The sequence below is a fragment of the Dicentrarchus labrax genome, unplaced genomic scaffold (genome assembly GCF_905237075.1).
Source record: "Dicentrarchus labrax unplaced genomic scaffold, dlabrax2021, whole genome shotgun sequence".
Classification (NCBI taxonomy): domain Eukaryota; kingdom Metazoa; phylum Chordata; class Actinopteri; family Moronidae; genus Dicentrarchus; species Dicentrarchus labrax.
In genome coordinates this window covers 21161588-21189559 of record NW_026136701.1, presented here as the reverse complement: position 1 = coordinate 21189559, position 27972 = coordinate 21161588, and the positions used below count along the sequence as shown (strand labels likewise).

The 27972-nt window shown below is 40.2% G+C and overlaps 3 protein-coding genes across 12 annotated transcripts; 1 reads left to right on the top strand and 2 right to left on the bottom strand.

The window, feature by feature from the left end:
• Window positions 1–50: 50 nt before the first annotated feature.
• On the bottom strand, window positions 51–11065 carry fubp1 (far upstream element (FUSE) binding protein 1). 10 transcript variants are annotated; one of them, XM_051410257.1, is made up of 20 exons: window positions 10919–11065; window positions 10353–10476; window positions 9170–9205; window positions 8974–9010; window positions 8833–8879; window positions 8671–8742; window positions 8520–8577; window positions 8220–8382; window positions 8021–8119; window positions 7705–7827; window positions 7514–7616; window positions 6990–7229; window positions 6681–6841; window positions 6437–6588; window positions 6038–6114; window positions 5640–5774; window positions 5223–5297; window positions 4710–4772; window positions 3569–3729; window positions 51–3336 (listed from the first exon to the last, which is right to left on the bottom strand). In XM_051410257.1, the coding sequence occupies exons 1-20, from the start codon at window positions 11009–11011 to the stop codon at window positions 3328–3330; spliced, it is 2028 nt and encodes a 675-aa protein (XP_051266217.1). In that variant the 5' UTR covers window positions 11012–11065; the 3' UTR covers window positions 51–3327. The 10 variants fall into 10 exon arrangements, with proteins under 10 accessions (XP_051266217.1, XP_051266132.1, XP_051266293.1 ...); XM_051410172.1 differs by having other exon boundaries at window positions 51–3729; XM_051410333.1 differs by having other exon boundaries at window positions 51–3729; window positions 5640–5765.
• Window positions 11066–12084: 1019 nt separating this feature from the next.
• Window positions 12085–17415, bottom strand: slc25a24l (solute carrier family 25 member 24, like). The gene is made up of 10 exons (XM_051397486.1): window positions 17095–17415; window positions 16856–16982; window positions 16257–16344; window positions 15663–15774; window positions 15367–15525; window positions 14092–14229; window positions 13876–13986; window positions 13048–13215; window positions 12811–12949; window positions 12085–12714 (listed from the first exon to the last, which is right to left on the bottom strand). Exons 1-10 carry the CDS (start codon window positions 17215–17217, stop codon window positions 12527–12529), a joined length of 1353 nt encoding a protein of 450 aa, XP_051253446.1. The 5' UTR covers window positions 17218–17415; the 3' UTR covers window positions 12085–12526.
• A 2040-nt stretch (window positions 17416–19455) lies between these two features.
• Window positions 19456–25016, top strand: dnajb4 (DnaJ heat shock protein family (Hsp40) member B4). The gene is made up of 3 exons (XM_051397498.1): window positions 19456–19941; window positions 21536–22116; window positions 24140–25016. The coding sequence occupies exons 1-3, from the start codon at window positions 19731–19733 to the stop codon at window positions 24368–24370; spliced, it is 1023 nt and encodes a 340-aa protein (XP_051253458.1). The 5' UTR covers window positions 19456–19730; the 3' UTR covers window positions 24371–25016.
• Window positions 25017–27972: the final 2956 nt, after the last annotated feature.

The following is a 27972-nucleotide window of genomic DNA, read 5'->3' as shown; positions in this document are numbered from 1 at the left end:
CCATTTAAACTTATTATTCTCTAATTTAAAATAAAACTCATGTTAATTAGTCCAGTTTATTTGTTACAACTTTATTAATGAACATGGCAACATTTTTAAAAGTCAGAACAGTTGATTCAAAAAACAAAAACCAAGAGATCTGATAACATACACATCACATGAAACCTTTTTTTACCTCTAAGGCATGCTCCTTGTTTTGTCTTCTACACCCCCACGAACTCTGTGTTGAAACACTGAGCATTTCACATGTACAGCTTCAAACAATACGTGACTAACTACAGAGAAGTGATTTCTTTTTAAAAAGTGAAAAACCCCAAATTTACTGCCAATAAAAGTGCATATGTAATTGAAAAGTACATTAGTTCCTGTCCTCATCCAACTTTCTAAAGCACATTCCTATTGACTAAATGTTACTGATGAAGGCATTGAAGCAATAAAAACAAACAACCATCAGACAACTCTAAAAAATACACTATGGCATCATGGTTAGAGAAAAACAACAGTCTATCCGAGCTGAAAAACATTTATCTGACCAACACTTTTGCAATCACAGAAGTTAAATTTCATTGCGTTGCTGTTTGTTTTTTTTACCTTATCACTGGAGCTCTTGAACGGATCTACGTTCAGCAGTGGGATTGACTCAAAGGATTCCTCCTTTTGGGGACAAACTACGACAGGGCCTGATTCTATGACCTAAGCTTGCAGCATCCTCCAACACTGTGAGCGAGAAGTGAAGGCAGCAGCGTTTCAATAGATTTGCACTGCACTTGAGGGGCAGATTCACACCACGACAGAGAAATTTAAAGATAAAAAATAAAATCATGTATTTTTTTTTTTCGACCAAGCGGTTGAGCACATTGCTATCGTCTGACAACAGGTTTGCATGGCATGCAGTTTTAAATATACCAGTGTCAAAGTGGGCTTAAAGCATCGATACACAGTCACTGTCAAGACTTACCGGGATGCAAAGATAAGACTAGTATCAAATATTAAGCACATACGACAATGACAACATTTCCTCAGTGAGCCTATGCAACAACTTATTTCTGGGTAAAGTCACTTTTTTTGAAAAGTCATACTTCATGTAACAAAGTCATACAGCTCATATCATGCAGATCATTCATGAAAGCAGATCGTTTTAAAAAAATAGAGGGCTGTTCATACGTATGATATCCTGGACATTTCTGTACGACTAGGCATAAATGCATTGAGGCATGTTATAAAGAGACACAGGTAAGCATTTCTTTGCATGTAATAATATTTGTAATGTCACTGGACAAAAACACTGGTTTCCTTAGGTTTCGCTTACCTGTGTTATTGCAGCAGAACCTAAGGTGCAAGGTCTGGGATGACACTGCAAAGATCAGATATATATATATTGCACTGTTTGCCATCAGTGAACAATGCAGTCAAAAAGATTGTTTCTCTTTTTTTATCGTTGACCTTAAAATTAACAGCCTTTCAACAACAGTGCTCATTCAGAAAATGTCATAATCAATACTGAACTAGTCAGTCAGCAAATCCACTACAAGCATTCCACATGCTCATATAGGAGATTAAAGTAATAATAGCAGAAAACCTAAGCATGCTACACTGGAGTTATGCAGTAGGACTTTTCTAAAGCAGTATGTTGCAATAAATGGCATATAAGAGAAAAACATGACAGTCTCAGCTAGACAATGGCACTTAGCAAAGAAAACGCAAGGTAAAAAAAACCCCACATGGACATCCTTAAAAACAGTTCCTACCGACAGTGTAAAGAGTGCTGACATTCAAACCCTCAGTTCAGAAAATCCCAACTGGCACTGAAAATGCTACCTACACAAACAAACAATCTAGTATCAACACACTGTGAAAGATTCAAAGTCTGAATGTTGTGCAAGTCAGTGGAGTCACACAAAAAAGGGGAAATAAGTCTCAGAAACATGTGGCACAAGAATCAAAGTCTAGAAGTACTATTCCTCTCCTCAGAACATTTCATACTTACCCAGAGACATGGGGAAAATAGAAATATTGGACAAAAATACTACATCTTTTGCAGTTTTTATAAAGCATAAAAAAAAGGCGAGTATCTCTTAAAGTCAGTCACAGTTTTGTACTTACAGTATAGGAGGGCTCAACTGATGGATGAAGACTGCTTAGCCACCCCCGAACCCTACAACATCTATGTTCTTATATTGGATAAACACTAACAGAATGGGCACAGCAAAATAGGATTTTTTTGCAATGTTTTTATATTAAAAAAACATTCTTTTAAAAAAAAAAACAACTTTATACATGTGAGTTAGTTCGCAAATTCAAGATGGGCAAGACAAACGTTTCAATGCATTTTTCGATACAGTGACAATTTACCTGACTGTCCTGGAAAGAGAACAGCACAAAATATAATATATGTTCGTATAACACTAAAAATATGCAACATTTTCTTGCAACCACGTTTTCTGGGGAACATGTTAAGAAAAATACTTGCTTACCGCTTTTCTAAACTTGCCTGTGGAGGAGGAAGTGTCTATATCAAGGCAAAATACAGTGCATACTACCTCAACAATGTCAGCAAAACCAGGCAAAATTGTTTTTAAAAAAGGAGCGCCACAGCAACGCAGTTAATGCATGAGTTACGGTACATAGATACCTGTCGACTTTCTTATGACAAACATCTGTCTACTGCTACAGTCAGAGCAATGTCAAGGAAACAAGTGTATAAAAAAATGTCTATCAACAAGGACGTTTGTTGGTCTGAACCACTCGGGATCACTGCACGCACATAATGTATCTAAGAGCCTTATAGACAGTTGGAGAGAGACAGGACAGCACAACTTTGAGTCAACCTTTTTGGACAATTAAACCACCCCCACACATGGCCTGCATTTTTTTAACTTTTTTTTCCCTCCCCCGTAAAAAACAAAAAAAACAAAAACATTACAGAAATTCATCTCCACCCTTTTGGTTTTTTAACCACCCCAACTTACCAACACAGGAGGTTTCAGTTTGTTTTATTGCAAAAACACAACAGGCAATAGCATTTTAAAACTGAGATGATTTACATGGTAATGTCTACAGTTTAATCAACATGAGTTCTAACCACATTTAATGTAGATACAGGGCTGGAATGACCATATGTATAATTACCTCACTAAAAACAAAGCATTTACAAGAAAAGGAAAAAACAAAAAAAAAGAAAGGACGTGTTCTCCGGGTAATCTGCCATCTATGTGAAACACTTTCAAACCAAGGAAATATAAGATCTTCATCAAGGCGTCTGCATCCAAACATTTAACAAAGGATTTTGTTTCGACAATGTAGCATTTACTTTATGTCCACTTCACATTACTGGCCCTGTGCAAAAAAATACATAGAAGATACATTGCATGTTAACAGCAGAAACAGTAGACTCAGCTTCCCAAAATAAAAAGTTATAAACCTGTGTAGGGAGGAAGTAGTTTTGGTTAAGTTTGTGAAGCTGCTGCAGTCACTGGAACCCTGTAAACCTGAGGAGTGAAGGGGGGTTAGGGCACAAAACAATTGAGTATTCAGTGATGTGGAGGGCAGATTCTTATCGGGGGTGTACCTGAGGGGCTTGTGGTGCTGCACCCATCGTCTGAGGGTTGGCTGTGCCGTAGTAAGCAGCCTGCTGACGATAGTACTCCGCCCAGGCAGCGCTGTAGTCTGGCTGGCCTCCAGGCTGGGACGCTGCAGCTGCTGCTGCTGTGGCCTGAGGGGCCGCTTGACCTGGAGGGTAAACAGAGAGGGGACACGTTGGTACACCGGATACTTTACATCAGATTCCTCTTATGTCAATGCTCAATAGTTGTTAATTAATTAACCAGCGAGTAAGAAGCAGTTTCTCTTGTCATTGCAGCCAAGTTCTTTTGAGTTTCTCAATTTGAGGTGATTATATTTGTCGGAAGGGGAACGAACCCAGCACCACTTTCTCTGGGTGGCGGGTCAGAAACCTTCTGCCTTTCTGTTGGGCGGCTGGGAAAGCAGATACTCTAGTACAGAGGGCTGCTATAGGAGTACAGCCGCCCTTCAACATTCATACTGTATATAATGGGTGGGTGTTCTTTTTTTTAGAAAGACTCCATAAAAAGTTTTTAAAAAAACAAGTGATGTGTGGTTATTAAAAAGCTACTAAAGAATGAATAGCAGTTTCAACTTCCTGATCGCTAGTCTTGGACCAGAGAGTTCTTCATCTGTACGTCTATCACAGTAAACTCTCCGTAAACAGACAGACAGTCAATAGCTGAAAGTAGATGTTTCCCTCCCAAGTAGAGAAACCAGTTCTGCTGCATTCACACAGCTTCAGGCAGACAGATACAGGACACCTGTTCCATTACAGTGGCAGGACAGGAAAGTCTCTAAACACGACCATATGTTTACTAAGAATTGAATAAAATACAATAATTCTGTGTATTATTTTACGTAATTATTATTTATTAGCTTCTCGTTGTCCAGATCACCCGTATGTCTTACATGCCTTTACTCTAAAACATCAGCATTTCAGTTAATTCCTAAATTGACTGAAAGTTATAAAAATGAAGTCCAATTCTCTGGTTTCTGATTGTGTTTGAGATGAAAACACAAGTGTCCAGGCATCTTTAACAGTAGCTGAATCAAACATTGAGACCTTAGAATAGGGAGTAAAATGCTCAAATAAAGTGTAAATAAAGTTTGAAGCTGGCATAAAGTCTGATTTCAGGGCTACTAACCTTGTTTCTTGTAATACTCCTCCCAGGCTTTCGTGTAGTCCTGAGGTTGTTGACTTTGTTGACCTGCAAAGAGAAGGGAAAAAATGTGTCAATGCATCCAGGCGTTGAATAAAACATGAAACAAATGCACAACATTGAGCCTACATTGCATCATTTAACTCTACACACACACACACACATTCAGTAGCAGTAACAACATTCATGGCACATGGGAAAACTCTCCCATCAGTGTTGATAAAAACCCTAAAGATAGTCTGGAAAATAAACTACTCTAAGCTCATATAAAGGTGGTTCTGTATCGACAGCTCAGTCCTGTAGATAGTCAAAAGTGTTGCAGTCTAAACAGCACAGGCGTCAAATGTTAAACCAAGTGGAGGCACACTGAAAACGCCCCACTGCAGGCCAGCAGTACTGACAAAATACCCAGGCCTGGAGAAGAAGCCGATTGAATGCCCAGTGGCTGTTTAGACTGTCTTGTGTTAATAGGTGTACACTGAAGCTACGTTCGTATACCCATTTTCTTGTAATATTCCTCCCAGGCCTTGGAGTAATCTGCCTGTCCACTCTGACCTGCAGCCTGTGGGTCACCTGTTAAAAAAACACGGTACTTGTAATTAGTGAATCATTCTCAGCAGTTCGTCCTCCACCTGCCTGGATCGAGCTGTCAGCCTAGGGATAGTGGAGGAAAACTAACCTGTCCCTTGGGGTAACATAAAAAAAAAGTTAAAAAAGAAAAGAAAAGGTGCTCCGCAAAAGCAAAGTCATTTAAGAGGTGAAACCAACTCGTGCCCTGTTAGCGACACCAGGAAGATATGAGCAGGGGGGGGGCACTACCATAAAGTAAAGCTAAGCTGCTCTACACTCGTCTAAACTGTTTCTGCTTCTTCTAGAAGCACAGACTCTTCCTAATTGAGAAAACGCTTCAGTTACCTTGGCCGTTGGTTTGAGTTGTGCCTGGAGCTCCACTTGTCGGGGTCATGGGAGCCTGCGGCTGCTGGCTGTACTGCGCATAGTATGCTGCCCACGCTGCCGCGTTGGCATCAGCTGCGGCTTTATCTGTACAAACAACATCGGGTTTTATTACCAGGCATACGGTTAAGATGAAAGCTGTAAGCATACAGTAAGCGGCCCATTAGATAATCTGATGTGGGTTGTAGGGGGTTTTGCCTGTAATGATAGGACAGCTCAGGACAGAAGGGATAACCACAGGTGTGGTCGCTGCAGCAGAGACTCAGTCCTGGTACATGGGGCTCTACCAGGGCGCCCCGAGAGCTCTTGAACAACTAACATCAGATGTACTAGTATGTCCACCTATAGCAGATACTCACTTGGATCAGGTTGTCCCTGTTGCCAGTGTGGGTAGCCGTTGCCCCATCCCTGAGGCTGGTAAGGTGCAGGTGGACCACTGATGAAAGAAAAATTAATAAATCAGCTTTGATGTTCAGATTTTGTTGAAAATGTTCAAGATTTCCGTGATGTACCATTTCTCTAATGACTATAAATATGGTCTCTCCAACTACAACTCCACTGTGTTACTCCAGTGTCTTTATGTGTGTTCAGGTCTCAGATAACTTAGGGTTGGGGTTATACATCAGCGTCTCTCAGCGTGGTGCATGAGTTTCATCACGGACCGTACACATTTTCGTCTGCATCCTTTATGTTTCACTTAACGCGCACAATCACTTGTGTCTAAATATCATGTCATCACAGTGGCCTTTTAAACTTACTGTGGTCCTGGAGGTCCCTGGTTGTATGGTCCAGGGTTGTATGGACCCATGGGGGCCCCAGGGGGTCCGGGTGGTCCAGGAGGACCATGTGGGCCTGGGCCTCCATGTGGACCAGGGGGACCGTGTGGGCCACCCATTGGCGTGACTGGACCCTGAAAAAACAAAAACACACAACGGTCAGTAAACAAGCTTAGATATAAAAAATAGTCTCCTTTCTATAAAGCACATAAAACAAGTGTCTTACCCCAATTTTCTCCTCCACCAGCTGCCTGGCGTAGTCGATCTGTTGAGGGGAGCCGCGAACTGTGAACATCTTGATGTTGGGATCGGCGTTGGGTGGAGGATTCCTCTGCAGCTCGATCCTGGCTCCAGACTGCTGGCTGATGCCCTTGATTGTCTCACCACCTGAAGAGTTCAGAAACAAGCGACAAAAGGTAAGTAAAAGCAAAGAAAAGCTCACTCCACAGAGATAAGATCTTCAGTGGCTTCTGTTTAAGTGCCGTAGTTCTGCAACAGATCCAAAGTGGAGTCCTGCTGTCGAGGGGACACTTGCCTTTGCCAATGATGAGGCCGGTCTTCATGGTCGGGACAGTGAAGGTAAACTCCTGCAGGCCACCAGGGGGGCCCATGTTCCAGTTCCCCTGCCCGCGACCACGGCCTCTGCCACCACCGTGTCCTGGAGGCCCTCCGGCCTGAACGCTCCTCAGCAGATCAGAGATGATCTCTGCTGCGTGCTGAGCCTGGTCAGGGGGACCCATGATCTGTGCTATCCGGTCTGGTGTGCTGCCATCATCTGGAGAGAGAACATACGGTAAATAAAGACTTTCTGTTGATGGGATTAAACTTAAATGTACCATTTGTCTCATGACTCTATAAATGTGATCTCTCCAACTACCACTCCACTGTGTTACTCCGTAGTCTTTGTGTGTGTTCAGGTCTCAGATAACTTAGGGTTGGGGGTTATACATCAGCGTCTCTCAGCGTGGTGCATGAGTTTCATCATGGACCGTACACATTTTTACACACATTTTGGCCACAATAGTTACTCAGCTCTTTTTGTAAGTCTTAATCACTCACCTGGTTTAAACTGAATCCGGACACCTGTGTCATTCTGTATTTTCTTGATCATCTCTCCATTTCTGCCAATCACAATTCCTACTGCGAACCGGGGGACGGGAACCTAAAAATAACAATGACAGAAAACGGTTAAGCAACAGATTCAAAGCCTCGTCTCCAAACTGAATAACAACTTATTACTTAATACTCACATCTAAGCTATCTCCACCTCCACCTCCTCCTCCTCCGCCGCCTCCGACTCGTGAACCATACTCGCCCCTCTGCTCCCTGAAGCCCTGGTCTCTGATGAGCTCCATAACCATCTCTTTGGCTTGCTGAAGAGAAGAGACAGTACATCTAATTACACCACAACTTCGCTGGTCTCCATGGAGACAAATAACGAGGCACGTAACAGGACATTTTGACTCTAGACAGTGGGTGAAAGCAGAGCTGGCTCATATGCAATTAAACCCCTTTCTAAATGGGTACGTCTTACTGTATTATAGCCTGACACGAGCAAGGACCCACCTGAACTTTAAAGGGTTCTCCTGAAATGCGGAGTGGCTTGTCTGCGCCTGTGTTTTGCGGTCCGTCTTGAATCATGACCATCTTCACTCCAGCTCTTTCCTGCAGGTTAAAGGAAGAAGCGAGGGCATGTCATCAGAGTTTGTCCGGCTCAAATAGACTGTCCCTGTGGGCACTACTCAAACACTGAGTGGACACCCACCTGAAGGCTTTTGATAGTTTCTCCTCCCTTCCCAATGACGAGTCCGGCTTTAGAGGCAGGGACCATAATCTCCTGGACAGTCATTCCGGGGCCGTCGTTGTGGTTGAATGCTGGAGCCGGACGCCCCTTCTCAACTATCTCTGTTAGTAGCCTCTTCGCAGTCCTGATAGAAGAGAAATTACCATTAAAACAACAAGGGAGATTTACACTTTAATGCCCACTATAGTTGCTGGAATTCCATTCACAACAAAAGATTTTCACTGCAAGAGGAGGGGCATTAAATGAAGGGAAAAAACTTACTGGATGGACTCTGGTGGTCCTGTTAATGTCACTGACCTATCTGGCATCCCTCCACTGTCTACAACACGAAGAAAAAGCAGTTAATGCAAACCATACAACAACTCAAACTATAAACTTCTTGGTATTAATGACATCCACAGTCTTAACTTACCAGGTGCAATCTGTATTTTGCATCCAGACTCCTGTTGCAGGCGCGATATCTGTTCACCTCCTCTTCCAATAACTAGAAAGAAAAAGACCGTGTTACCTCCAAATATTCAATAACACCACTGCGGTGCGGCTATGGTGGTTTAGTGTTTGAGTGTAAACTTACTGAATCCAACCATTCCATCTGGAACCTTGAATTCCTCTGATATTGACCTGAGAAAAACAGAACAAATGAAGGTGAAATTTATAACTAATACACGACCAAACCTGGAAGACAAACCTATTTATATTTAACTTTAATATCTACCTTGGGGGGCCGCCCATTCCTGCCATCGCTGAAAACGCTGCAAAGAAGAAAAAATAGACATTACAACTACAGTTTGTTTAATCCATGCACAAAATTTCCATTTCATGCTCATTTTAGGCCAATTACTTTAGGCAGAGAATTAGCAAAAATTACAGCCACATAACTACAACTACAGCTATGCCATCCAGTCACTTACCATCATTTGTGGCCACCTTCTTTGTCTCTGGTTGGTCTGTGACAACACAATAACCAGCATAAGTACCTTCTTATTATACCAACCATCACAATACTAACAGTGGTCTTCAAGCTGAAAATGGCTTATCAACATTCATCAAGGGTGTTGAAATTATTCAACTACAGAAGCCTCCATAGCTACCACACAAAGCTGGAATCTACTCTTGGTTGCCAGTTTATTATTAGGTACACCTAGATAAAACAAATGCAGTCTAATTGAACAGTCCTGCAAAAAACAGTACCCCCCTCAAGATGTCCATGATGTACCCTTTCTCTAATGACTCTCTAAATCTGGTTTAGTACTACTCCAGTGTCTTCATGTGTGTTCAGGTCTCAGATAACTTAGGGTTGGGGTTATACATCAGCGTCTCTCAGCGTGGTGCATGAGTTTCATCACGGACCGTACACATTTTCGGCTGCATCCAAATGAGCTTCCGGCCACATAAGTTACTTATTTTATAATTATACTTCACTTGTGCATTTCTAATATGTAGTCCACCCTAAATAAACTATTTTTAGACTATTATTAGACTATCAGACCACCTCTCAGTCGTGCACAATGTTGTTCAACAGTATACCCACCATTACGGAGCTGAATCAACGCCTCAAACAGGTTTGGTTTTGAACTAAAGTTGAACATTACAACCTTCATGAAGGTAGGATTTATTGCAGGCTTGTTTTATTAGACCATCTCTACCGTGGGTGTACCCAATAAACCGGAAATGCAGTGGATAATGATGCAATGTGGGGTTAAATCTTTGATCACATATTCACACATTTGTACTGCTCTAATAATTAATTAATCTCAACATCCCCAGCCCTACATTTTAAAATTAAAATCATTAAAAACACATATTCAGCAAGCACTGATTGGAAACAGCTGTGAGGACAAACAGTGAAAATACCATCCAACTCATGCAATAACTAAACATTGATAACACTAACATTAATAATAATGTGCAGAAACATGAAGACTTACTGGAGGAAATGCACACAGAGACACATAAATATAAAAACACTACATCACTGTATATTTATATCAGCTTACAACATTTCTAGGCAAATAAAAAACACACACACACACACACACACACAAGCAAGCATTAACTATGAAGACTTGCATTGAATCGATTTGAGTCACTGACCGATATTCAGGTTAGGCATGGGAAAATACCCACCAGCGTCCTCCAGGGGCCTCTTCTGGCCTCCGTAGCCGAACTCGTTTGTTGGGGGAGCCGCAACGCCATCACCGCCGATCTTCGCTGCGATCTGAAAACACAAGTTATAAACAATTAGTGAATAATTTTGTGGGGTTTGGTTGTTGTCCGTGTTTTGTTAGGTTTCAGGTTTCAGGTGGAGGAGAGGGAGGGGGGGGGGGGGGCAGGTTGGCTGCGGCCTACACGGAAACAAAGGAAAGCGAGTACATCCACTTAAAGCTGCTTAAATCCAGATTATTAAACAAAACAACGCGTTTCAGTTTTATAATAACAGATAGTTTGTTTGTTTTTTTTAGTTTAATTTAAACTAAATAACCGGATAGGCTCGCGGCTGCTTTCGCTTTTGTAGCGTGGCGTAGCGTCATCGCCCGTTAGCTTAGCTTAGCTTAGCTTCGCCGCCGACAGCGAGAATCTGAAAATCGGTCAAACTCGGTTTAACTGCTCCTCCACTTCGACGTTGTTCGCGCGCAAAGCTGCACAGGTGGTCGCCTCACCTGTCGTGCTCGCTGGAGAGCGTCTTTGAAAGCGTCGTTCATGCCGCCGCCGGCGTTAGAGGACGGGGGAGCCACGCTGCTGTAGTCCGCCATATCTGCTGCTCTTCTCCTCTGCGGCGCGACAAGATGGCGGGTTCAGTCACAGGATGTGGACGGGGAGGGGGGGGATCTCGCGGTCACGTGTAGTCTCGCGATAACACCCCCTCCCCTCCCCTCCAGGTGAGGCTTTGGTTACAGTTAATGTTAATACATTTAATCACAGCCCAGTTAAAGTCTCTCTTTTGTTATTTGACTTTGAGTTGCAGGGTTTTAAATATTTAATCCGATACTGTTTTTAATTACCCTTAACCCAAGTATCACAATTATTCACCCTCAACACCAAATATCTAAATAAAAACAGAAATAAATGTTAATAAGAAGTATTGGGTATGAGAAGTGTATTCTGTAAGACGACAGAACAATGTCACCTTTGAGAAGAAAATGGAAAGGTTTGAAGAAAATTGTGTCCTCTGCTTGTGATGTATTGTGAAATTGTAATCCATTTTTACTAACTGTAATCTGATTACATGTTACTTTCTGTAACTGTAATGATTATGTAACTTAATCCATTACTCCCAAAAGCCTGTTGAGTTGGAATATATTAGCAGCAAAATGTAGAAAGAATCGAAAGCAGAGTTGACCCTGACAGAGTTATATTATTGGATTATAATTAGTTTTTGAATGTTAGAGATTATTTAAATCTACAACAATGCATCATATTTTGTATTAAAAACCTTTATTTGGAACTACAGTCAATCAAAGTATATTTCCCTCTGAAATGTAGTTGAGTAAAAAGGAAAATACTCAACTAAACCTGGAAATTGTACTTAAGTAAATATACTTATAATTATATATTATAATACCCCTTTGTAGCTCGTTCTTTAACAAGAAATAGTTTGTAATGTTTTTCATGCTTTCGTCTAAACTTTATAACTTCTCCTATAATGTTGTGCTGCCTTACTATAAACTGTGACTTGTTACATAAATAAATACCTTTTAAAAAAACAGTCATAACACTTTAAAATCCAACATCTGCCTTTGATTTGTTTAAATACAAATATTTGCACACATTCAGTTCAGCTCATTACAAAAGAAACAAATACTTATATAAATAAAAAAAAAGAAGATTCTTGTTATGAAATAAGATTTTATTGTACAGCTCATCCTCATTTACACAGCCCGGGTTAGAGGGGGCAATTATTACATTCGGTCACATTGTGAATTTCAGGTTAATCAGCACTAAGTGAGGTCTGCTGTATTTAAAAGACGTCAACATGCTCCTGGTTAGTAAACTGTAGCATGTACCACATATCACAGCTGAGTCCTTACTGCATTCATACTGTCACTATCCAAAACAAAGCATAATGCCAAAAAATATATATTAAAAACACTACAGATGTATCGTGAATCACATGATAAGTTAAGTTCTGCAGATTGGACCCTCAGCGCCATTTTAGTTTAAAGGTTTCCAGTTGTTTTTGGATGATTAAGAGTTCACAGTTTTGGTTTTCTTTGTGTTCCCAAAGCAGCGGTTCAGCACTCGAAAGAAAGAAAAACTCTTCACTACGTTCAAGATTCTGTTGAAGAAAACAGATTTTCAAACGTTCTAGTTAAAGTGTAGTTTATCAGAGCACAAGGAATCGCCCTGACGAAGCTGGCTCCCATTCCATTGTAATATCCTCTAATTCCACGTCTTTCGTATATCCCTACGAGTCCCTGTAACACACCTGAAGCTGGACGTGAATCTGAGCTGAAGGCTGGAAAACAAGACAGATTGCTTAAATGAGTGAAAACATCTTAAAACTGTTTCAAAATAATCTGAAATGTGTCGCAGACGATCCGAGGATGTCTACCTTGTGCCTGCTGCTGAGTGCGGATCACTGCCAGCGGGTAACTGGTCATTTGTCCAGAAGCAAAGGCCACAAAACTGAAGAAAAACAGTTTGGAGTCACTGTTGTAGGCTGGATCGCTCTTCGCCCAGTTCATGATCGACTGCAATAAGAAGCAAATCGTTAAAATAAAGCATCTTTCACATGAACATTTTTTTTTTTCATTTTATTCGATCATCTCTGAGCGTCGTTCTGTCTCACCTGATGAACTGCACACTCCACACCCGCGTAGGGGATCATGCAGAGGATGCTCGGCTTGAATCCTCTGTAAAAGGAGGACATCGACTCGTGTCTGTAAATAGATCGGGCGCACGCCGCAACGCCATTGTAGGTGCCAGCTTGCTGCAGGTTCAACCTCACCTTCAACACCTGCAGGGGGGGGGGAGATAAGAGGAGAGAGATTAGAAAAACAAAAGCTCTATTGATAGAAACACATGTTCACACACAAACATCTTTATTTAATAATATATAATAATAATATGCTGCTTCATTACATGAATCGTTATCACAGCCATTTGAGACATTGGTGTTATTACTGCAAACAAAGGAGAGCGTTAACAAGGAGATCATCCCATCAGATTTGGTCTAAAAATCTGTTGTTTTACAGCACAGCTTTATGGCTATAAGGCCTGTAACACCTTGCAACATCTTTAAGAAGTTGAGGGTGTTGCAAAGACATTTCAGTTTCTTATAATGTGAGCATGAAAGTATTTGAAAGGGCAGAACAGGGTGTAAATCTCACATTCAGCACTTTTCACCTCTGAGTGAAAGTGAAAGTGAAAGAGTACAGTTTGTACATCGAGCTTACAGTGTGCAGGTATTTGTTAAATCTTTTTCCTCCTGGGGACTCCTGGAAGCACCAAAGTGCACGATATTAGTGTTTGCAGTAATTAAACCTATGCATCATTACTAATCTGGCAATAACACACTGACATTAAAAAAATAAACATTTTAACAATGTTCAGATGTTACGGCAAAGGACAGGACAGAAATGTTAAAGCACTCAGACCTGCCACTGATCTCTGATACCTCTAAAGGGTAGAAGACGGCGTGGGCAACGGCGCCGGACACACAACCCAGGCCAAAGCGCTGCTGCACCGTCAGAGTCTCCTGTGTTCTGTTTTGGGTGTACACCTTCATCTGGACAAAGTGGAGAAGCTCTGAGTGCGTTTATCAATTAGAAATAGGAAACGGTGCATCAATAATTCATACCAGAGAGAGGCGGTCTGCTACTGTTTGCCTCACCTGGGCGTAGATGAGACACTGTAGCGTCGACTGTGGCGTTCCCTTGAGCACGTTGACAGCGTTGCCTTGCCACATCGCCCGCAGACCACCTGCCTTCATCTCCTGGAAGCCTTGGGAGAAGGCCTTGGATCCGTGAACCTACAGAGCATGCAGGATATACTTTCATATGAATTACTTTCATAGCCAGATGCTAGAAAAATAAAAGGGTGTTTCTTTAAAGCGCCAGTGTGAAACTAAAGGAGGACAGTAGTGATTCTGTTAGACCTTCTGTGTTAATCTCTTCTCACTTCCACAAATGTCAAAATCAGCTACAGAGAAATATTACCAGTTATGTAGATTTAACTCTTTCTTAGAGATACTTTAAATGTATAAAGGTTGTTGACTTATTGAAACAGCATTAAAAACTTATGACGAGACTCATAAATCCTTTAGCCTGTTCTCATTCTCATACAAGTTAATGATTTCCACATGCAGTCAATTTAATGCTCTTCCAGTATCAGGAACAGATAAAGTATGTAAAACAAGGTAGGCTGGCTGATAACATGGTGTCTTTACTCGCCGACACAATAAAGTAAAACAGGGTCAGCTATTATTTTTTATTGTAGCAACTCGTCTTTTATTATCATTTATTACAACGATCAAGACACTTTTCACTTTTCATTCTTTGCTATTTGATTTAAGTTTGTTTGGGTTTGTAAAGTTACCTACTGAGAAAGTGTAAGAACAGAATCCACATTAGAGAATATCAGATCAGATGTTAAATGCTCAAACAAAATGGTACTTTAATGTGACCCGTCCAAGCTTTATGTCCAATGTGAGAAGCTCATTGTGCTTCCATGGATTCTGTTCAACTGCAAAAAAAAACAACCTACAAAGCGGCAATTTTTGTGGATTCTGGCGGCCAAAGGTGGGAGAGTTTCTACCACATTGTTTCATAGATTTAAAGGCAAATTCCACCAAATCCGCCCCAGTAAAAGGCATTAAGAAGATAGAAACAAACTTCTTGCTGATGTTTTCATGTGCTTATGAAGATCATATAGAGGCATCATTATTAAATTGAGACAATTTTATAATCATCTAAAAACGAATGCCTTCCTGGAGGTGTTTTCTTTGTGCCTTTAACTTCCATTTAGCACCATTAAAAAGTTAAAGTAACACCATATAGGTAGGCTATTTGTTTGGGATCTCACATTCAAAAATGTATCAGATGAGTCAAATTAAAGTAGTCCACTCATGCATTTCACTAACAAAGTAGCAGCTGATAGCGGAGCTGACCTGAAGTTGTGTTTTAAGGCGGTCGATGGGTGCCGTCGCACTTCGGGACACGGCGTCAGCCAATCCGGCTGCGAGAACAAACGTCCTCCATGCACCAAAACCAGAGGCCTCCTCAGGGAACTCGATGGGCATTGCACGACTCTCACCCACATCGAAAACCTACAGAAAACAACATTTATCATCCTTTTTATCGGTGTGTTATTACTCACTCTGCAAGTGGACAGTCATAGTTTAGTGCACACCTCTGCTCTGCTGAAGTGTTACAGCATCAGAGGGATGCTGCCAGAAGATCTTACCAGGCTGTGTTTCCACGAGGACACCAGCTCACCGATGTTGTCCACAGGGTTGAGGATGACGTGGTGCAGGAACTCGCCCCAGTCCACTGTCATCGAGCTGTCCTTGTCCATCCTGGTGTTCCCAATAAAAAAACAACAGCCGTGGCCAATACTCAATGCTCTGTTGGTTTCATCACACATTATAATGAAGAACCAGCTGTGTGTTTGGTCATAAACCGTGTCTAAAGCATCACTTTACAGAAAGGCATACTAATAAAGGATTTAAAATGTCATTATTGATCATTAATGAAGGGTTTACATCTAATGATAAGCCTTAAAGCCTGTAGTTAGATAATATCTGTGTATTTCTACTTATTAATATAGGGTTCTACAGACAGTATTTTACTTGTATTATGATATGTATCACTGATTCTTAAGCATTAATAGATATTATATATAGATATTAGTATACCTTATTGTAGAGTGATGCCATCTTCACAGTATAACACCTGATTAGAAAGCACTAATGTGTGTGAAATGTGTTTTAAACTGTGTTCAATGTTTGTTTAAATGCAACAATGAATCCATGAGGTAGTGGGCAAAAATATATCTTACATTTGAATAATTTTTTTTGCATTCGGCTTTGATATGACCACTCCTAACTCCTTAAACAAACATATGATGTCCTCCTGGTCAATCACTCCTGATCAGAGAAGAAATGCACAAAATTACAAACAGATACTGGTACTTGTTCCTCCAGTTACACTCTGCAAAGTGTCAAGTGATGACAGGGCTAAAGGTTTTCTGGGAAGTGATAATGCAAACACTATGAGTACAAGGGTCAGTATGGTACAGTGTATTATCTACTGTGTACAATAAACAAATGCAACCCGCTACACACACGCTGGTCCACAGGTTTAATGCAACGTCTACCTTTTCCTGCCTGACCTTGAAAATAAATTTTTTTGTCAAAGAATTAACATTTGTTGTAGTTTATAAAGAATATGCCCCGGTAGGACTACTCATCAGCTACATCAAACGCAGTATGGTGTTTAAAGGAGAAAGCGAGAATAGCAGGTGTAATGCTTAAAAACAGATTCAAAACTTATTACATAGTGTTTATAGCATGTATTCAACAGAGCTAGTGCACTAGATATACACATATACATATATATACATATATATATATAAGAGGTAAGGCTCTGAGCACTCACCACACTTGTTCTTGTCAAGGTCATGGAAGTAAATTTTCCATTTCCTCTCTCTGTCCATCATGTAGCTGAGGAACTCTTTATAATCCAGCAGGCCATCTTTGTCTCTGTCATAAGAATCAATGATATTCTAAAAGGGAGGAAAATGAATGAATGAAATGAAAGCCCTGCACATACAGTACACATTCAGCAGGCCATATGTTGTTTACAATATAAGAAAGACAGATTATTAAGAGCATTACCTGGACCTTGCCATCCGCTGAGAGGACCCCATGCTTCCTCATCTCGTTGTGGAGCTCCTGCACCGATATTAATCCATCATTGTTTTGATCCAGTTTAACAAATAAACCCCGAAACTGATCCATGGTTCGTTTTAGAAAACAAATATAAAAAAATAAGCTGCAAAAAAATAAATAAAGAGAGAAAAGCAGCCTGTCTCGTCCGCTGCAGGTGTTTTCGAGGAGAGAACTAATACATTGATATTAATCAGAAATCATTGACCTGCAGCTCTGCTCCGACGCTGACTCATGGGCAGAGCTCAGTGCCAATGCAGCATTAACGTTAACACACCTGCACTGCCTCTGTGCTGCAGCAGGGGGCGCTGTGGCTGCAAGAAGAGACCACAGCTCAACAGCATCATCATCTTCTTCACTCAGCATTGTGTTTGTGGACCTGCTGGTAGAGGTTTCAGGCTGGAGATTGTAATAATACAGCAGAAAATAAAAATGTACTCAGTGTTGAATTAAAGCAAAAATATACTGCCATGTTTAGGATTTCATGTGTTGAGGTAAGAGGATACAATGGGAATGATCTGGATAATCTATGCTGGGGTAGAGGGTTATACACACACACACACACACACACACACACACACACACACACACACACACACACACACACATACACTGAGTCTGAAATTTAACATTTGTTTTGTTGACTTTTATTTTTTTGTATAAATCAGATCATTTTTGGTGTGAATATACACATAACACGGTCAAATAGGCTCTATAATATAAGATGAAAATCAAAACACATAAATATGGATTCAATAATGGACCAGGACATACAAAGATAAAGGGCTCATTATTCAACATTTCTTTCATCTGTTTTTTGGGGGTAGAAATCTGTTCCTGGGGTTGAATTTCCATATTTTAAGTGCTATTAGACGCTGAATCTGAAATATGTTACAGGATAATGTGAAGCTTTGTTTGTGACTCATTGTTAGGACTTCATAATAATCCTACGTGTAAAATGCCTTTTATATTAATTGAATACATTATATATAGGCTACTGTCAATGCTTTTAATACATTATTTATTTATAGATTGTGAACAGAGAGAGAGAGAGAGAGAGAGAGAGAGAGAGAGAGAGAGAGAGAGAGAGAGATGGGGCAGGATGAGGTTGACATTTATTACATGTCTTACATTGTCAAAACAAGGACATTGAATCTTTGTGACTTTAAGCTAAAGACCCCCTTCAGATATGTATTAAGACATATATACAATAATCAGCTTGGAACAAAAATATGTGTCTGATATGTTTCTGAAAAAGTATAATTTTACCATTAAAATCCATAAAAAGTCCTCTAGTACTCATTAACACTTCCTGAGTCTGTGAATGTACACATTTTGTTTGTTTTCTAAAGTTTTCCTGCTGGACTCAAGATGTATCCTGCTTCACTGTAAAGCTCATTCTCTGTGTCTGTGCATTGGTGGCTTCAGGTTTCTACATCATACTTGTATGAGTTGCAGACTGGACCAGGATTGATTGATTTCCAGTGAGCTCAGAGAAACTTTCCACTTTCAGCAGATAAATGTGAAAACATCCTTCTAGAGTCAAACTCTGCACAGACATCATTCTGCACAGTCAACATCCAGCTGTAGGAACAAGAAGGAAAACACATTTTTGAGTGAAAGGAAACTTTAAATTACACAACCTTAGGAATAGTATATATATAACACAATAATCAAAGCTCAAAAGACCACTTGCTGGTTCTCAGATCTTTAAACCGCCACCTTGTGTTTCTTAGTCATAGTCTCCCTTGAACATAAATTATTTAATTAAATGACTTTATGGGAGGTTTCAGTTCAACAGTGCTCTCTGTTGAAGGTTAATAGTATGTTCTAAAGTAAATTGTAGTTTAAACAACTTTAAAACATCAATTTTAAAGAGGCGTGAGTCAAAAATCTTAATTTATTCATTTAATATTGGGGGGGGGGGGCAGAGGCTAATTTTTGCCCCAGGACCCTCTAGCAGGTTTATCCGCCCATACCCATAAGTGATGCTCCTTCTGAAGTCCATTCTTACCCACCCACCACAATAAGATACCTTGCCTTTAAGCACATTTATTTATTTATTTATTTATTTATTCCACCAGCACCTTTTTTCCCTCTCTCTCACTTCATAATAAATCATTTAGTTCTTATAATAAGGTCAGCTTTCATGCAAGGACCATGAGGACACGTACTAAAAAGAGCAGATGAAGGAATTATATTAAAATAAAAGCAGAATTAACACACACACACACACACACACACACACACACACACACACACACACACCTCACCGGAACCAGATTTATTTCTCGTGTTGAACTTGACGGTAGCGCTGTGGATGCAGGAGAGGGAGCCGAGGCTATTTAAAGAGGGTCATCCAGTCACGGATAAATAGCAGGAGGTCCTCGGCGTTGACTAACCGCCTCTAAATGGTTTTCATCCCGCACTGTGTCTCTGTCTGCGGCTTCTTACTGTCCATTAGTCCGGACTGAGGCCGGTTCTCCCTGCGTCGACCAGAACCAGCTCTTCTTCCAAAAAGGGGGCTATTTCATTTCATCGTTTTAATTTTTTTCTCTCGGTCCTAGCAACCTGAATTAAAAAAAATGGGCAAAGATTACTATAAAACGTTGGGCATCTCCAAAGGTGCCACAGACGAGGATATTAAGAAAGCTTACAGAAAACAGGCGCTGAAATGGCACCCGGACAAAAACAAGTCTGCAGCCGCCGAGGAGAAATTCAAGGAAATCGCCGAGGCATATGAAGTCCTCAGTGATCCGAAGAAAAGAGAAGTTTATGATCAGTATGGAGAGGAAGGTAATGTGTGTGTTATTATTATTATTATTTTTAAATTTACCTTTAATGCGCCTTTATAACCCCCGTTATAAAGCCGGGCATGGATGGATGTTAAACACACAGCTGGCTTTAATTCAAGTCTCTCCACTGCAAGCTGCAGGCCTAGAAAAAAAAACAGCTGTTCAGCACATTACTGGTGCTGTGCATTTTTATTGTAAGGATGAGCTATAACACTGTGCATGCAGTTATAAGCCATCTGTCACTGTAGTTAAATGTGGGTGCTGTAATCGAACAAAAATATATAGTATTTCTGTTATGTCAAAGCATTTTTTGTACAATATGTCCTAAGCCACAGTGTTAGGTTTGATTTTCAGTCCAGATGGTTATGGGTGGGAAGCATGTTGGATGTGAGGATGGGGGGAAAAACATAATCTCTACATCCATTTATCAAAAACTATAGATGGCATTATTGTGCTTTTCAGGAATTTACCTTATTTTTACCATTTAATGTAGAAAAGGGCGTGTTGAACATCTCCAGAAAGTGCCAGAATAGAGCATGTAAATGTATGCTAGTAGAAGCCCAGACTGAAGGTATGAACCTGGAAATGTGCAATGGCTCCTTCTAAAGGCCTCAGGCCACACAGACATTAAACAAACTCATTATCTGATTATATAAAACAAATGGAAGAGATTTTTTTTGTCCGAATTTGTCCACCAAAGTTCCTTAATGTCCTTTAAAAAGCCCCATCAGTTAATCCACTTTTGGATGCCTCAACTCAGGCTATCGACTTATACACCGGTTCAAAAAGAGCACTCTATTTACGCCAAATATAAAATGTCTGTACCACACTTTGTGGAACTCATTCCTTTTTATGTAGGAAACATGATGCTACGGGTTGCTAAGGTACTAAAAACTCAATTAATTTAAGTACACCCATCACAATAGTCTGTGGCAGGAGTGAGCAACCTTTACTATCACAACAGCCATTTTCAGTTTGGAGCTGCTAAACATATTTTGAGCCTTATAATGCAAATTTCCAGCCAGCAGCATTGGTTGGTGAAAGCAAACAAATCTGTCTACTTACTATGAAAATCTGTATTTTCCTCAAAGGCTTTTATTTGTTTGGATTTGGAAGCCATAGCTAGTGTTAGAGACTCAAGATAGGTTGAGATTCTGCAAAATATAGAAGAAAGATCACCAGATGTTTTATTATTTTTATTATTTGTTGTGTAAAGTCTACACATTTATACAACTGGAGAATGTGAAACTAACCGTTATTCATTTCCTATATAATGTTTTGTCAAAGCCACAAGGAGCCACTGGAGAGCAGCTAAAGAGAAGCCACAGGTTGCCTGCTGGCCTATCTTCAGATGTCTTGATTTATCCAACCAACACTCAAAAAACTGAAACATACTAGATGACATAAGACATTGAAAAGTGTCACATTTGAGAATTTGCAACCATCTATTGTCTAATCGATTAGTTAACTACTCGTTGCAGCTCTAATAAGAGCAGGTTCGTGCATCTCTGTTGTGAAAGTAGGCACCACAGTTCTCTCACTGCTGAGTGTCAATGTTCGGATGACTAAAAAGAATCGTTTCTGTTGCTCATCAGGTCTCAAGGGAGGAAATGGGCCCACTGCTGACGGACAAGGCAGCACCTTCACCTACACCTTCCACGGGGACCCTCACGCCACCTTCGCCACTTTCTTCGGGGGATCAAACCCCTTCGAGATCTTCTTCGGACGTAAAGCCAACGGCAGAGACGACGAGGACATGGAGGTGGACGGAAACGACCCCTTCGGCTCCTTCACCAGTTTCAACCTGAACGGGTTCCCTCGGGAAGGCCACGTTGGCCCCGGGGGTCAGCAGCGCCGGAAGCAGGACCCGGCCATCATCCACGAACTGAGGGTCTCCCTGGAGGAGGTCTTCCACGGCTGCACCAAGAGGATGAAGATCTCTCGCAAAAGGCTAAATCCAGATGGCAGGACCATGCGCAACGAGGATAAGATTCTCACTATCGAGATCAAGCGGGGCTGGAAAGAAGGAACCAAGATCACGTTCCCGCGGGAGGGAGACGAGTCGCCCAATACCATTCCTGCTGACATTGTTTTTGTCATCAAGGATAAGCCACACCCTCACTTTAGGCGGGAGGGCTCGAACATTGTGTATCCTGTGCGCGTGAGCTTACGGCAGGTGAGTCTTTCTCTGTTTTGGTTCCCTCTCTGACTGAGTATTAGCTGTATTAATAGAGTCGGATAGATGGATTAGTCACAGAGTCAGAACGAGCTCACATTGAGTTTAGAGTGCTGCTTTAAAGCTCAGAGGCTCCAAAACAAAGCCCTGGTCACAATCAATAAGCTGTAGGTAGTCTGCCTCAACAGTTGTTGTCCCTGGAAAGCACAGGCATCCTGAATGAGCGTAGTACTGAACTACACACACTCACACACACTTTGGTTGTGCACTTATGTAATCTAGATGATCAACATTAAGACTGCCCTTCCCCTGTAGAGAGGCGGCACCCGCCCACACACTCAGTGAAAAGATGTACTTATATGGTTCCTCCTACTCTCAGAAAAAGATCTCTCTTTTAATCCCATTAAATGTTTCTAATCACATTGCTCAGAGTGTGTTGGAAACAGTAGTTTGATCAAATATTAACATAAGCACATGAAGACTAGCTTTTTCCAGAGCAGAGAAAGACAGGAGAAAGTTCTAGGATCATATCTGACACCTAAGATGATCTTTGAATAGACAGATTACGAACACCTGTTATCACCTGATGACAGTGAGTCATCTCCCTGACAGCTGAGCAAACTCCATCCACTGATGAAGACTGTTAATGTGGTCTATAGCGGTTGAAAGCTCTAGAAAATATGTTAAAAGGACCTGAAGTGAGTCACAATAGTTATATAATTTGCTTAGTGTTCAACTATCTAGACTCCTTATAATCTTTGGTAACGTGTAGGTCTGTAAATAAAAATACCACCAACGCTGTGCTGGATTGGAGTCACTTCTGTTTGGATTACTGGTACAGTACGGCCAATTCGATATTTACTGCCCACCAAGTAGCACACGCCTCAAATCATGGGAAGCAGCGAATGGTATTTATAGCTAAAATAGAGTAGAGTCAACTTTATTATCCCTGAAGGGAAAATTTGTCTTTGGCACAGGGCTAAAATCTGTTAGATCACATACAAAAACATCACAAAACCAACATGAAACATCTTCAAACATGAGACATTTGACTGTACTGACAATCGAGTCAGAGCAACACTGTGTACTTGAGCCGCTCCAATATATCAGCCAATATTAGCTTAGTTACCACCCCTCCCAGAAAACCCCCCGCTCTCTTTCTCTAACCCCGACTGTTCGAGGCAGACTGCCGCCCACCTAGAGCCGAGGTCTGCTCCAGGTTTCTGCCTCTTCAGAGGACGTTTACTTCCTTGCTACTGCCAAGTGCTGGGGATGGTTGTGTCTCTTTAAAACTTTGTATTTTAAAATGTGTCCTGAGATCACCTCTGCTAGGATTTGATTGAATTGAATAGATATATATATACATATATATATCGTTTAGATATGGCCGATAACCAACACAAGAAATTACAATACAGATAATCCAAAGATATGTTGTATTTGTTGTAAAGAATATAATAATAATATATTATATATTACAAGAATCCATGTTTGCTGGACACTTGTTTAATTATTAGTGTTCTCTGGTGAACAGATTATATAATGGTGACAGTTTCTGAATTGCCTCAAAAGATGTCAGTATTGGCTTTAAAACAGTGTAAATGTGTTTACAGTAGAGCTGGGCAGCAATTCAATGCCATCCTTTATCAACTGTCAGCAGGATTGTATCATTTCCTGTTGTTGTACATGTTGTCATATGATTGTTAATGCTTACAAGCTGTTGATGACAGAATGATTAGTTTTTATTTTACACACTGAAGGCTTTATAATAAATAATAATGGATGATAGTCAGCTGATTTAACCCTCAGATAGATTATTTGTGTATGTGAATGTGCATACATTTTGTGCAATATGTTGATATGAGAAACACATTTCATGATATTTATTCTAACAAGCTCTAGTTTACACACGTATAAATTTAATCTCAGCCAATGAAGACGCTCCTGTGTTATTTCCGCCTGCAGTCGATCATGTGTGGGCTGCCTCTTCTCACTCTGACTTCCACATCCCTTGTCTTTGCAGTCGCTGTGCGGATGCTCGGTCACCGTGTCCACGATAGACGGGAAGACGTGCAACATGAAGATCACGGACGTCGTCAAGCCCGGCATGAGAAAGACTGTCGCCGGACAGGGTCTCCCCTTACCCAAAAACCCGGAGCAGAGAGGGGATCTGGTGGTGGAGTTTGACGTTAACTTTCCCGAGACGTTGCCCGGCAATGCCAAGGATGTCCTGAAACGGCATTTACCCACCTAGGAGGGGAGGACTGAAGAGAAGGGGAGATGACCGCATGACAGCACTCACCCTCATTACCAAACACACTCACACACACACACACACACACACACACACACACACACACACACACACACACACACACACACACACACACACACACGGGGACAGTTCTGACAGTTCACAGATGGACCTCCTACTGACGAATGTGCAATTTCTATTTTTGAGCTATGTGGTGTTTTTTTATAAATACCATGCATGCTGCCAAGTTGATATAAGTGCAAGTGAGAGACTGTCTGGGTTCTTGGTATCTGAAAGTACACATACGTGGGTCTTTTGCCACAAACACTTTTTTGTTTGTTATTGGAATTATTTGGTAGTGAATGAGTCTACAGTTGCCAAAAAAAAAAACCCCAGTGATCCTGGGACTGTAATGCCAAACAGTAGATTTTCTTGCTCTCATTTAGATTCTACAAGCTTCGACATTTCGTCGTTAACGTTTATTTTAGGTAGAGGCCTCGGTTTGGAGGCTGTCTTAAAATGTGTGTTCAGGTTCTTCAAGAGGACAAGTGGTTGAATGAACTGGATCGTCGTGTGTGTGCATTTTAGAAGCTGACATGTGAAGATACTGAACTTGAATTTTAAAAAATAAATATTTCCACAAGAAGCCGATCTTGAGCTGTTTCAGTTATGGAGAGACGTTTGCGCAATGAGATAAAACAGTATTAACTATAATCACTTTAAAACCATTTATGATGCTTAGGGTCTGTTTATAATCAGTGAACAGTCTGAACAAGCAATATTACACAAAATGACTTTATAATATTTATTAATATTTACGTATAAACAAAAAAACGTATATTTTAATAGTCAAATGTTAATATTTTGTTGTTGTAAAACTTTTACAGTAAAATTTTTGATGTGCAAAGTTCAATATTAAAAATACATTGACTGGATTTAATGCTTACTAATCGCACAAGTATGAATGTGTAAATATAGCAGTCTGGCCCTCAGCTGCTGGCTGTCAGCTGCCAACACAGAGGCCTTTACATTTTCCCACCAGGGGACGCCACATCACTCATCATGGCTCAGGGGCCCACTGAGGTGGAGGCCGTGGTAGACAGAGAGGGCCACTTGGCTGTGGATGTTTGTACTCACTAGTTTTTAGGTTTAAGAGCAGGAAGCGTGGGATTAAAACCAGTGCTGCCTCAATGTTTGGGGCTCTACTGAAGCCACATGTAAACTGTTTTCAGAATCAAGTAGATGTACACAGGGGTAGAAGTAATTTAACTTTGGTTTTATGTTGTTTTCAGGACAATTTACAGGAAGACAGAAATAAACATTTAAAAACAAAGACAACAAAGATGGTTAGAATTCAACATAGACCATAAGGGTTTCTGTATATACAGTAGAAGGTATCTCAGGATTTGATGTAAGAAAACTACATGAAATTGAATTGAAATTGAAAGTTTAAATTATTATTTAAGATCTAAACATGAACACAAGCTATATATACAAATCCTTCACACTCTGCCGAACAGTCTCGTCCTGCATTAGAAAACAGTTAAGAGAACAACGATTGAGTGTCAGGGAGAAGAAAACACTGAATTAGTCAATAAGGAAGCCTATTAAATATAAACAATTGTTAAATATACATAATACAGACAGAGAATTGTATTAAAAGGTGCAAAAATATCAGGAAAACTCATCTGTGATCGATATTCACAGGAAATCATCTAAATTCATCCAAATCGCTTGTTTTTACACAAACTTCCTGCAGTTATTGCGTTCACTATTTGGGTTCATTGAACAGTTTATTAAGTTGTTCTCTCGCTATTAATGATGTGCATTTATTATAATATGAAATATACTTTAAATATGTCACTTTTAGTGATAGAAAAGTAAAAAAAAAAGTTGGGAGCCAATACAAGAAGGTGGAAAATAGGTGTTTATATATATAAATATGTACAAAAAGCAACAGTGAGAGACAAAATACAGTGTTTCTATAAAAGTAAAATGCTCTGTAGATTTTAAATGTCAACAGAAAAAGTACCAGAATGCAACACTGAGGCCATTTTTTGCACGTCTCTTAAAACATAGCTGTAACCTGCATTTATTGCACACATACTTTCGTTCAATATCACAAATAAGAATCATATTTTTGAGCATTTTATATATATCTATATATTTATCTATTAATCGAGGTCTACCTGTACCTTGTGTCATAACTGATTCTATATTCTAGACCAAACAAAAAGACCTCTGGGTGGTTGCACGTGTTAGAGATCTGTGCAAAATGATGAGTCACTATTATCCAGGGAGGGTGGAGAGTAAACACACCTGCTCTTTCTCAGTGTGTGAGTTCGCCAGGCTAATGTGAATCTTTGTAGCGTAATTATGGTATCAAAACCACCGGTGGGGGAAAAACATTTATACATCAATCATAGCATTCTTCGCTGTGCAGAAGCGGACGAGGAGTCTTTATCCTGATTCATTCAGTTTATGAAATACAAGCTGAAACATTACACATCGAGCGTCCTCGTCTCTAAAACCTGCATCACAAACTGGTTGTTCAGGTTTCAAATTAAAATCAAGGGACAGTTGGGAGGACAATAACTCGTGGACAGAGTTATAGAAAGCCTGTTGTGGCTCCAGAGGGAGCTGCGTGAAATCTGTCCTCAAGTGATGTCACTTGAGTCAGCGTCAGTTGGGGTTGAAGATGGCGAAGTTTACTTATTTTTACTTCTATAGGTACCTGAATGCTGTCGAAGGGGTCCACGAGCATTAAAAGGACGCAGCTTAAATTCAACACAACGTAACGTGAAAGGGAATAATCCTATTTAGATAATACAGGTTTATCTTCCAACAGTTAGACGCTCTCAGTTAATTATAAACTCATTTCTAAACAGTAAACATCTTAAATATGAACGCTTAGGGCCAAAATCTGTGGCACTCATGAAATAGCTCCACTTTTATCTAACTGATGAATAAATAAAGAATTATCCAACATTATAATGCTAATTGTACTTTATTTAAAAATATCGGAGTAGTTTTTCTCCAATACTGTCGCCTTTACTTGGAATTATTCTCTTTTTAAACAAAAACATTTATATTACAAACTGTTCTTGCTACATTGCATAATTAATTTAAACTTATCCTGTATTATTTGTAATTTATTGTGTTTTCTAATATTTAACTGCCTGAAGTAAAGCAGCAGACGTTAAGTGTAAAAGTGGAAATACTACTCTTACAAGTAGGGCTGCATGATATGGTAAAACATCTTATTTTGGGATTATTTTGACAGATTTTCGCGATTCACAATTAAGTGGGAATGTTCATTTTTGCATCACAAATTTAATTTTCAATGTACTAAACAAACATGTTTTCTTAAATCTTAAAAATGTGTCGACCAAGGGCACCAAATCTGACCTTTTATCAAAACATTAAAGCTCTTGAGATTTGCATATTGATAATATTTCAATTAACTGTGCAGCCCTAGTTAAAATTCACACAGAGGGTTTAACCTCTGATTGTCTGCTTTAAGAAAATTAATTAATTAATCATTTAAGAGCATACACCCACATCTCTAGGCACCACTACACCCCAAAATCCAGTTTTTCTGT